Below are 12,330 nucleotides of genomic sequence, written 5' to 3' on the forward strand. Positions count from 1 at the left end.
CATCATGCCTGGCTAATTTTTGTATTTTTAGTGGAGACACGGTTTCACCATGTTGGCCAGGCTAGTCTTGAACTCCTGACCTCAAGTAATCTACCTACCTCAGGCTCCCAAAGTGCTGGGATTACAGGCGTGAGCCACGGTGCCTGCCATACCACATTTTCTTTATCCACTTATATGTTGATGGACATTCAGGTTGATTACATTTCCTGGCTATTGTGACTAATATTGCAATGAACATGAGAGTGCAGATATCTCTTCAGCATATTGATTTCAATTCCTTTGAAATTCAACAGCACAAACATAAATCAATATAACTATAGATAGTCAACCTAAATAACAGAGAGAGGCTATCTAAAAGAAAATGATGTTTATTGCCAAAGAAAGCATTGCAATAGCGATACGCGTGCCATCATAAACTATGTATGCATTCAAGGAGGTAAAGGAAGACAAAGTTTTTTAATGGAAAAATGAGGAAGGTTACATAATTGTTTTGAAATAATTATCCTTCACAGTAATAACTAATAACAAGGGTGATGCCAGTCTGAAGCTAGACAGGCAGTTGCTGGGCAGATGTACTTGCAGAAATATTTTTTGTGTAAGGTTGCAACAGCCTTTTGTGCAAGGTTGTGGTTTTTGTTGTCTTGTGATAGTTTTTGTTATTAGGCATGCAAGTGAAATAAATCTCTTCATGGCCTTCCCTAGCTTTACTTGTCAGGGTGTTTTTGTTTTGTTTTGTTTTTGTTTGCTTGTTTGTTTTTCATGAGATGGAGTCTTGCTCTGTCGCCCAGGCTGGAATGCAGCGGTGCGATCTCGGCTCACTGCAACCTCCGCCTCCCAGGTTCAAGTGATTCTCATGCCTCAGCCTCCTGAGTAGCTGGGATTACAGATATGCGCCACAACGTCTGGCTAATTTTTGTATTTTTCGTAGAGATGGGGTTTCACCATGTTGGCCAGGCTGGTCTCGAACTCCTGACCTTGTGATCCGCCCACTTCAGCCTATCAAAGTGCAGACTTTTTTGATAGCCACTACACCCAGCCTTTTTTTTTTTAAAATAAGTGACTCCATTTTGATTCTGACAATTTTAACAATATATATACACAAGTACAGTCAGCCTTCCATATCTGCCAGTACCACATTCATGGACTCAACCAACTGTGGATCAAAAATATTAAAAATATTAAAGAAAATATTTAAAAATATTAAATAAGAATATTACAAAAATACAATATTAAGTAATACAACTATTTACATAGGATTAACATTATGCTAGGTAATATAAGTAATGTAGAAATGATTTAAATTATAGGCGACCTGGGCACAGTGGCTCACACTGCTTAATCCCAGCACTTTGGAAGGCTGAGGCAGAAGGATTGTTTGAGGCCAGGAGTTTGAGGCTGCAGTGAGCTGTAATTACACCACTGTAGTTCAACCTGGGCAACAGAGCAAGGCTCTCTCTAAAAAAGAAATTAATCATTTAATATTAAAATTAAAAATTAATTACTTAATTTTTAAATTGTAAATAAATTACTTAATTTTTAAATTAAAAATAAATTAGCTAGCTGGGCATGGTGGCTCATGCCTGTAATCCCAGCACTTTGGGAGGCTGAGGCGGGCAGATTACCTGAGGTCAGGAGTTCAAGGCCCGCCTGGCCAACATGGTGAAACTTTGTCTCTACTAAAAATACAAAAATGAGCCAGGCACGGTAGCAGGCGCCTGTAATCCTAGCTATTCAGGAGGCTGAGGCAGGAGAATTGCTTGAGCCCCAGAGGTGGAGGTTGCAGTAAGCCGAAATTGTGCCACTGCACTCTGGACTGGGCGACAGAGCAAGACTCTGTCTCAATAAATAAATAAATAAGTTTTTAAATTTTTAATTAAATTTAATTTTTTTTAAAAAAAGACTTAGTATTGGATAGACCAGTAGGGTGACTATAGTTCAAAATAATCCATTGTATATTTCAAAATACCTAGAAGAGAACAATTGGAATGGTTGGAGCATAAAGATAAGACAAATATTTAAGGTGATGGATATCTAAAGTAACAAATCCTTGCAGATTATACAAATGTATTACACTATCACATGTATCCTGAAACAATGTACATCTATTATGCATTGATACAAAAATTTTAAAAAAGCCAGGCGTGGTGGCATGCACCTGCAGTCTCAGCTACTCGGCAGGCTGAGTCCAGAGGATCGCTTTAGCCCAGGAATTCGAGGCTGCAGTGAGCTGTGATCACACCACCGCACTCCAGCCTGGGCAACAAAGTGAGAGACTGTCTCAAAAATCAATTAGTCAGTCAATCAATCCAAAAAGAATTCAAGTCCAGGTGGTCCGATTCCAAAACTATCACCCTGAACCATCTGATCTCTGGTCTCATGTATTCAAAGACATTGGTTAGATGGGGCACAGTGGCTCATGCCTGTAATCCCAGCGCTTTGGGAGGCCGAGACGGGCAGATCACCTGAGGTCAGGAGTTCGAGACCATCCTGGCCAATGTGGTGAAACCCCGTCTCTACTAAAAATAGAAAAATTAGCTGGGCTTGGTGGCATGTGCCTGTAATCCCAGCTACTCCGGAGGCTGAGGCAGGAGAATCGCTTGAACCCAGGAGGCGGAGGTTGCAGTGAGCCAAGATTGCATCACTACACTCCAGTCTGGTCAACAGAGCGAGACTCCATCTCAAAAAACAAACAAACAAACAAAAACAAAAACAAACAAAAAACAAAACAAAAACAGAAAACCCCAAAAACATTAGTCAGGCTTTCAAGACCTCATTACTTCTTTCTCCCTGACATATCCCAGCAGTGTAAGCCCAAGAAGCAGAGACATCAACGGAAAGATGGTATCCTAGATATTAGTTTCCTCAAAGCCTTCAACATGTCCTTGTTTCTCAGGCTGTAAATGAATGGGTTCAGCATGGGGGTGACCACGGTATACATCACTGATGCTACTGCACCCTTCCTGGAGGAGTGGGTAGCCCCAGAACTAAGGTACACCCCAAACCCTGTTCCATAGAACAAGGAAACGACGATTAAATGTGACCCGCAGATGGAAAAAGCTTTATACTTTCCACCAGCTGATGGAATTTTCATGACAGAGGAGACAATTCGTGTGTAAGAGAAAATGATCCCAGAGAGAGGAACAACACCTAACAGGCTGGTCACCAAATACACCAGGATGTTATTGATGAGGACATCAGAACAGGCGAGCTTGAGAATATGAGCTAGTTCACAGAAAAAGTGGGAAATTTCCAGGTCTATGCAGAAGGTCAGCCGTAGCACCATCAACGTGTGCAGCAGAGCGTCCAGGACACTAATGATGAAGGACAGCAGAAGCAGCAGCCCACAGAGTTTGGGGTTCATGATGACATGGTACCTCAGTGGGTGACAGATAGCCACAAATCGATCATAGGCCATCATGACCAGAATTCCATTTTCCAATCCAACAAAAACCAGGACAAAGCAGATTTGGGTGAGGCAGCCTGTGTAATTGATGGATTGAGTCTGTGCCTGGATGTTCACCAGCATCTTGGGCATCGTGGTGGAGGTGAAACAGATGTCGACCAAGGACAGGATGGAGAGGAGGAAGTACATGGGGGTGTGGAGGTGGGAGTCAGAGTTGACGGCCAGGATGATGAGCAGGTTCCCCAGCACCGTGACCAGGTACATGGACAGGAACAGCACGAAGAGGATGGGCTGCAGCTCCAGATCCCCTGACAATCCCAAGAGAAAGAATTCTGGAGTGTCTGAGAAGTTTCCTGCTTTCATGTTGTTGATGAGTCTTGATCTTGTCAATATTATCAAAACCAAACCAGTTATAAGTTATAGACCCTTTTTCCTTCCTTCCTTCCTTCTTTCTTCCTTCCTTCCTTTCTTTTTCTTTCCTTCTTTCTTTCTCTCTCTCCCTCTCTCTCTTTCTCTTTCTCTCTCTTTCTTTCTTTCTCTCTCTCTCCCTCCTTCTTTCTTTCTCTTTCTTTCTTTCTTCTTACTTCCTTTTTCTTTCCCTCCCTCTCTTTCTCTCCCTCCCTCTCTCCCTCCTCTTTCTTTTTCTCTTTCTCTTTCTTTCTTTTCTCTTTCCTTCTTTCTTTCTCCTTTTTCTTTCTTTCTTCCTTTCCTTTCTTTCTCTCTCTCCCTCCCTCCTTCCCTCCCTCTCTCCCTCCTCTTTTTGTCCTTCCTTCCTTCCCTCCTTCCCCCCTCTCTCTTTCTTTCTCTCTCTCTTTTCCTTCCTTCCTTCCTTTCTCTCTCTCTCTCTCTTTCCTTCCTTCCTTCCTTCCTCCCTTCCTTCCCTCCTTCTTTCTTTCCTTCTTTCTTCTTTGCAGGGTCTCTCTCTCTGTCATCCATGCTGGAGTGCAGTGGCATGATCATAGCTCACTGTAGCCTCATCCCCCTGGGCTCAAGCAATCCTCCTCTCTCAGCCTCCCAAATAGCTGGGATGACAGGCATGAACCCCCATGCCCAGCCTGTTCTTTACTTCCTTCCTAGGTACCCTATCAGTGTCTTTCTCACCCACCAATTTCCCTTTCTTATTACAGTTTGTGAAAATAAAAATTAAGCCCTCTTTATCTAGCAGCATAAGCCCCTCCCACTATTTTTATTTGCCTTCATCTGTCTTTCATTTGTATCACAGATAATGTTAATAAAGAAAATTTTAAGAGTAAGCCATGCATCAGACCCTCTTTCCATTATTTTTTTCTTTTCTTTTTTTTTTTTGAGATGGAGTCTCACTCTGCTACCCAGGCTGGAGTGCAGTGGTGTGATCTCAGCTCACTGCAACCTCTTCCTCCCGGGTTTGAGCGATCCTCCTGCCTCAGCCTCCCAAGTAGCTGGAACTACAGGTGTGTGCCAACACACATGGCTAATTTTTATACTTTTAACAAAGATAGGGTTTCACCATGTTGGCCAGGCTGGTCTTGAACTCCTGACTTTAAGTGATCCACCCGCCTCAGCCTCCTAAAGTGCTGGGATTACAGGCTTGAGCCACTGCACCCACCCTTCCTATTATTACTGGTGCAGCCCCTGGTTCAGGCAACCCCTGAGCCTTGGCACTGATTCCTGGAGGAGTCCTGTGTGAGTCAGCGCCAAACCTTCCCTATTCCTTCTGGCTTATCCAGATCCTTGAGAAATTGATTCTGGGGCCCCCAAAGCAGGAAGTAAAGAATTGATGTATGCCGGCAATGTCAAAACATCAGCCTGCTGTTCTCATAAACCCATAAGTTAAGGAAATTCTGTAATGATGACTCAGGAGTTGGGGCAAACATATTATAGAATCACAGCATGTGAACAGTTGAATGGTGCAGTGAGCCCATCTCAGCCCTTTGCTTCACAAATTGAGTTCCTGGCCAGACACAGTGGCTCACACCTATAATCCCAGCACTTTGGGAAGCTGAGGCAGAAGGGTCGCTTGAGGCCAGGAGTTTGAGACCAGCCTGAACAAAGTAGCAAGACCCATCTATACTAAACATTTTTTAAAAATTAAATTAAATTAAAAATTAGCCAGGCACGGTGGTATGTGTCTGTAGTCCCAGCAACTCGGGAGGCTGAGTTGGGAGGATCACTTGAACCCAGGAGTTGGAGGCTGCAGTGAGCTTTCATAGGGTCACTGCATGCCAGCCTGGGCAACAGAGCAAGACTCTGCCTCTTAAAACAAATACACAAACAAGCTGGGCGTGGTGGCTCAAGCCTGTAATCCCAGAACTTTGGGAGGCTGAGGCAGGCGGTTCACGAGGTCAGGAGATCGAAACCATCCTGGCTAACATGGTGAAACCCCGTCTCTACTAAAAATACAAAAAATTAGCCGGACATGGTGGTGGGTGCCTGTAGCCCCAGCTACTCAGGAGGCTGAGGCGGCAGAATGGCGTGAACCCGGGAGGTGGAGCTAGCAGTGATCCGAGATCCTGCCACTGCACTCCAGCCTGGGCGACAGAGCGAGACTCTGTCTCAAACAAACAAACAAACAAAAAACCAAATACACAAACAAAAACAAAATTCAGGCCCCCAACCAGGAGCTGGCTTTTACTGGAGAAAGACAAATGATTATAAAAGCTTCAACCATTGGTGCATAAAACTTGGACTCAGACAGTTGTCAGTTCCGTCATGTATGCCTCAATTGTGACATGGATCCGTGACATGAGAAGGTCCCTGAACCTCTCTGAGCAGACTCAAGTTTCTCACTTCTCCGATGGGAACTGGTATAAAAATGTGCAGGGGTGTTGCAGGGATGAAAAATGAATAGATGTTAGGATAGGTGTATCCTAGCACAGTGCTCAGGGGTCCTGCAATAACCTTTTATTTATTTATTTATTTTGAGATGGAGTCTCGCTCTGTGGCTCAGGCTGGAGTGCAGTGGCACGATCTCGGCTCACTGCAACCTCTGCCTCCTGGGTTCAAGCAATTCTCCTGACTCAGCCTCCTGAGTAGCTGGGATTATAGGTGTGCACCACCATGCCCAGCTACTTTTTGTATTTTTGGTAGAGACGTGATTTCACCATGTTGACCAGGCTGGTCTCAAACTCCTGACCCCAGGTGATCTGCCCACCTTGGCCTCCCAAAGTTCTGGGATTACAGGCGTGAGCCACCACGCCTGGCCTGCAATGACCTTTCCTATCATTTTTGTTTCTAGCTGTGGACAATGCTTGATGCCTCAGGGACATGGGGGTGAGATGGGGTGCAAAAGGAAGAAGCAGGGAAGATATCCCAAGAATAATGTCAGGCCGGGTGCGGTGGCTCACACCTGTAATCCCAGCACTTTGGGAGGCTGAGGCGGGCAGATGACCTGAGGTCAGGAGTTTGAGACCAGCCTGGCTGACATGGTGAAACCCTGTCTCTACTAAAAAAATTAAAAAATTAGCCAGGTGTGGTGATGCATGCCTGTAATCCCAGCTACTTGGAGACTAAGGCAAGAGGATTGCTTGAACCTGGGAGGTGCAGGTTGCAGTGAGCTGAGATCATGCCACTTCACTCCAGCTTGGGTGATAGAGTGAGACTCCATCTCAAAAAAAAAAAAAAAAAAAAAGAAGAAGAATGTCTTAGGGCTGAGCAAAGAAGGCATGTGCTCAAAATCCCACTGAGGGTTCTCCTAGTGTAATGAGGTACAGAAAAGAAAGAACTGGGCTTGACACAGTGGCTCAAGCCTGTAATCCCAGCACTTTGGAAGGCCGAGGTGGGAGGATCGCTTGAGCCCAGGAGTTTGAGACCAGCCTGGGTTGTGTGTCTGTACTCTATCTAGCGTGGGTGACAGAGCAAGATGCTGTCTCAGAGAAAAGAAAAAGAAAAAAGAAAAAGCCAGGCGCAGTGGCTCGCGCCTGTAATCCTAGCATTTTGGGAGGTAGAGGCAGGCGGATCACTTCAGCCCAGGAGTTAGAGACCAGCCTGGGCAACATGGTGAAACCCCATCTGTACAAAAAATACAAAAACTAGTCAGGCATGGTGGCATGCATCTATAGTCCTAGCTACTCAGGAGGCTGAGGTAGGAGGATCACCTGAGCTCGGGAGGTCGAGGTTGTTGTGAGCCGTGATTGAGCCACTGCACTCCAGTCTGGGTGACAGAGTGAGATCCTGTCTCAAAATAAAATAAGAAAGAAAGAAGCTAAACAAACATCAGTATGGGGATAGATACACAAATTGTGGCACTATTATTACATGTAATAATAGTGTTAACTTAACCATAGTGAATGCCCACCAATTTCAGAGAGTGGTGGTCCCCAGGAAGGGAAGGAGAGGAATAAAAAGAAATCAAGAGGACTTCATGTATAAGTGTTATACTTTATTGTTATTATTATTATATTTAGTATTTTAAATCTATTTTTAAAATTTAAAAAAAATTTTTTTTGCAGAGATGAGCTCTTGCTATGTTGCCCAGGCTATGTTGCTATGTTGCCCATGCCTGTAAGCCCAAAGTGCTAGGATTACAGGCATGAACCACCACATCTGGCCTGTTTTGGGGTTTTAAAAGAGAAACCGAAAGACTGGAAATGTAGGTGAGTGGGTCTCAACTTCCTCTTCTGGAGTTTCTCACGGTCAAGAGATGGGGACAAGAGTCAAGTTATTTAAGGGTGAAATCTGGCAACAGACATGGTGACGATTGAAAAGCCAGATGCATCTCATCAAAGCCCCATCTGCAGTCAAAAGAATGAGGAAAACCATGGGGCCGGGCATGGTGGCTCACGCCTGTAATCCCAGCACTTTGGGAGGCCAAAGCGGGCGGATCACGAGGTCAAGAGATCAAGACCATCCTGGCCAACTTGGTGAAACCCCATCTCTACTAAAAATACAAAAGTTAGCCAGGCATGTTGGTGGGTGCCTATAATCCCAGCTACTCAAAAGGCTGAGGCAGGAGAATCACTGGAACCCAGGAGGCAGAGGTTGCAGTGAACTGAGATTGAGCCACTGCACTCCAGCCTGGTGACAGAGCGAGACTCCTTCTCAAAAAATAAAAAAAAGAATGTGGAAAACCAGAGAACTGTAGATTCCTTTTGTTTATTTGTTTGTTTTATGAGACAGAGTCTTGCTCTGTCACCAGGCTGGAATGCAGTGGTGCCATCTCAGCTCACTGCAACCTCTGCCTCCCGGGTTCAAGCGATTCTCCTGCCTCAGCCTCCTGAGTAGCTGGGATTACAGGTGCCTGCCAACATGCCCGGCTAAATTTTTGTATTTTTAGTAGAGATGGGGTTTCACCATGTTGGCCAGGCTGGTCTTGAACTCCTGACCTCAGGTGATTGATCCGCCTTGGTTCCCAAAGTGCTGGGACTACATGCGTGAGCCACCGCACTTGGCCAGATTCCTTTTTGAAGGGACTAATTCATACTTAGGTAAGGAAGGAGTCCCTGGGATTTAGAAGACAGAATGAGAGCTGAAAATAATGAAATCTGATTATAAATTATAAGAAAACAGGGGAAGTAAATATATCAAGAAAAGGGTCACCGATTAGTTTGGAATCTCACTTATAACAATTCTGCTGAATTGTCTCTTACCTTATGGTTGTCCTCCAGATAAGATGGGAGCAAAAATAAAATAAAAAACTTGTTCAGTTTCTCACAGCATTTATTGGGAGCATTTCAGATTACCTTGAAGACTTCAGTGAGGAATTCTCCATTTTTTTTCTTGGAGAATTGTAAGATGAAATGGAAGATCTATCCCCAAGAAGGGCAGATGAACCAAGTAAGGCAACGCACTCTTGGGCAAGAGGGATCATCTCTGGAGCAAGACTCAGGTGTGATGTTTCCTAACATGAGCGGGGCTGTTGAGTGGAGTGGTCACCCGTAGATTATTTGCAGTCTCTGTGGCCCCTAGGAGCTCAATTTTCAAAGCTGCTCATTAGCTAAATGTGTACAGTACTGTCATTTCTTCCCCTAAGGCAGCTCAAATCCTTAATGAGCACAGATCAGACGTGAGCACAAAGGGGGAATTTCTGGATGGTTGACTTTCTGACCCCAAGGGACAAGCTGTATGTCATTCTCTTCCTACCACATTTCCTCTTACCCCAAGGGTATCTCATTCTTGGATCCTAGGATCGGACCCCTAGGGAGCTGGTGGAATCCTCCTTAGACAGAATCCCAGCTTTCTCTGAGTCAGAAATTGCTTTTTTTTTTTTTTTTCAAACCAAGTCTCGCTCTGCCCCCTGGCTGGAGTGCAGTGGTGCGATCTCAGCTCACTGCAACCTCAGCCTCCCAGGTTCAAGCGATTCTCCTGCCTCAGCCTCCTGAGTAGAGTAGCTGGGATTACAGGCACACACGACACCTGGCGAATTTTTATATTTTTAGTAGAGACGAGGTTTCACCATGTTGGCCATGCTGGTCTCAAACTCCTGACTTCAAGTGATCCACACACCTCGGCCTCCCAACGTGCTGGAATTATAGGCATGAGCCACCGTACCTGGCGTCAGGTATTTCTTTATACCAACACAATAATGGCTTAGTACAGTAAGTTTTTGGAAAAGAAATGGTGACATAATGTTGACAACATGCAGATAAAGCCCAAACCCAGTCTGAAACAAATGAAGAACAAAACCTGAAGTTGATAGAGTATGAAATGGTGCAGTGATGGTGACAAAAAATGGGGCCTGTGTGGGTTTCTCTTTAATTATTGACCCTAAACTTGGGAAGACAAGGGGGAAAATGTCTGCATTCATAATCAAAGGAATGATACTGCCATCGTTTGGTATTTTATGTAGTTTACTAAGGAATGATTCTATTACGATTGGAAATTACATTGACAGGCAAAAGCTATTATGTATGAAAAATGAGAAAGAATTAGACAATGGCTTCCAACGTAAATATTAAGGAGAACAGGTCTTTAAGAAGACAGTTCTTTAAAAAAAAAAAAAAGGCCAAGCGTGGTGGCTCACGCCTGTAATTCCAGCACTTTGGGAGGCCGAAGAGGCAGATCATTTGAGGTCAGGAGTTTGAGACCAGCCTGGCCAACATGGTGAAACCCCGTCTCTACTAAAAATACAAAAATTAGCCAGGTGTGGTGGTGGGTGCCTGTAATCCCAGCTACTTGGGGGGCTGAGGCAGGAGAATCGCTTGAACCTGGGAGGTGGAGGTTACAGTGAACAGAGATCGTGCCACCACACTCAAGCCTGGGTGTCAGAAAGAAGACAGGTCTTTAAGATCCTAAGTAGGAAATGATAGGTAAAAAGTGAAAGATAGGGAAAGCTGAAGCTATATGAGGAAACTCATAGTAAATGTTCTCTGCTTTCCCCTTAAGTTTTTCTTTTCTCTTTTCTATTTTTTTTTTAGAGACAGGGTCTTGCTCTGTCGTCCAGGCAAGAGTACAGTGATGCCATCATAGCTCGCTGCAGCCTTGAATTCCTGGACTCAAGGAATCCTCCTGCCTCAGCCGCCCAATTAACTGGGACTACAGATATGCACCACCACATCCAGCTATTTTTGTGTGTGTGCAAAAATGGGGACTCACTATGTTGCCCAGGCTGGTCTCAAACACTTGATCTTTCCACCTCAGGCTCCGAAGTAGCTGGGATAGCCACCGTTTCGCCACCATGCCCAGCCTAAAATCAAGACATATGAAAAAGAGAATTCACAAGTTTTCTGTTTCTCTGTTGCACCAAAGGCAGTTCCATCATGACCCATCCAGTATCTTCTCCTTCTGGATTCAAGGTGTTTTTGATCTTGGGTCTTGATTTTGTGTGGCATGTACGACCTCAAAGCAATATGGTGAACGTTTTTTACCTGCTCTATCCCTAATGTGTATCCACATTATTGAACTGCATTGCTCACCATTTATCAAAAATCCCATGCTGCCCTGACACATCTCTGGCTTCTCATCTGAATTGGCATCAACACAGAGACCTAATGCATTCAAGTCATTGGCACGACTCCTGTTCTTTAAACACCCAGCTATGCCATGATTCAGGATAATTTCTCTTCTTTTATTTTTGAGACAGAGTTTTGCTCCTTCACCCAGGCTGGAGTGCAGTAGTGCAATCTCAGCTCACTGCAACCTCTACCTCCTGGGTTCAAGCAGTTCTCCTGCCTCAGCCTCCCTGAGTAGCTGGGATTACAGGTGTGTGCCACCATGCCTGGCTAATTTTTATGTTTTAGTAGAGATGGGGTTTCACCATGTTAGCCAGGCTGAACTCGAACTCCTGACCTCAAGTGATCCGTCTACCTCCCTAAATGCTGGGATTACAGGCATGAGCCACTGCACGCGGCCCCAACTTCTTCACCATTTCGGCCTTACTGCATCTCCTCTCCTAATGCATAGAGGCCTCCAAGCCATCTATTCTTCAACCATGTTGCTATTTATTTATTTTTATTTATTTTGAGATGGAATCTTGCTCTGTAGCCCAGGCTGGAGTGCAATGGCATGATCTCAGCTCACTGCAACACTCACCTCCTGGGTTCAAGCAATTCTCCTGCCTCAGCCTCCCTGAGTAGCTGGTACTACAGGTGCCCGCCACCATGCCCAGCTACTTTTTGCATTCTATTTATTTATTTTGAAATGGAGTTTTGCTCTTGTTGCCCAGGCTGGAGTGCAATGGCAAGATCTCGGCTCACTGCAACTTCTGCCTCCCAGGTTCAAGCGATTCTCCTGCTTCAGCCTCCTGAGTAGCTGCGATTACAGGCATGCGCCACCATGCCCAGCTAATTTTGTATTTTTAGTAGAGACGGGGTTTCTCCTTGTTGGTCAGGCTGGTCTTGAACTCCCGACCTCAGGTGATCCACCCACCTTGGCCTCCCAATGTCATGGGATTACAGCCGTGAGCCACCGCGCCTGGCCAACCTCATTTCTTTAACTAGGTAACTGAGATTCAATCATATATTTTCCAAAACCTCAAATTCCCTACTCTCTGTCCTGTCATAATACTTGCCCTG

General features: G+C 44.9%; 1 protein-coding gene across 2 annotated transcripts; it reads right to left on the bottom strand.

Annotated features, from left to right (window-relative positions):
* Positions 1-2,567: 2,567 nt before the first annotated feature.
* Positions 2,568-3,766, bottom strand: LOC468708 (olfactory receptor 7G3). Of its 2 annotated transcripts, XM_054674101.1 has the most exons (2): positions 2,833-3,766; positions 2,568-2,653 (listed from the first exon to the last, which is right to left on the bottom strand). In XM_054674101.1, the coding sequence occupies exons 1-2, from the start codon at positions 3,764-3,766 to the stop codon at positions 2,568-2,570; spliced, it is 1,020 nt and encodes a 339-aa protein (XP_054530076.1). The 2 variants fall into 2 exon arrangements, with proteins under 2 accessions (XP_054530076.1, XP_016789932.1); XM_016934443.2 differs by lacking the exon at positions 2,568-2,653 and having other exon boundaries at positions 2,828-3,766.
* Between the last annotated feature and the right edge of the window lie 8,564 nt (positions 3,767-12,330).

This window comes from Pan troglodytes, chromosome 20 (genome assembly GCF_028858775.2).
Source record: "Pan troglodytes isolate AG18354 chromosome 20, NHGRI_mPanTro3-v2.0_pri, whole genome shotgun sequence".
Taxonomy (NCBI): Eukaryota; Metazoa; Chordata; class Mammalia; order Primates; family Hominidae; genus Pan; species Pan troglodytes.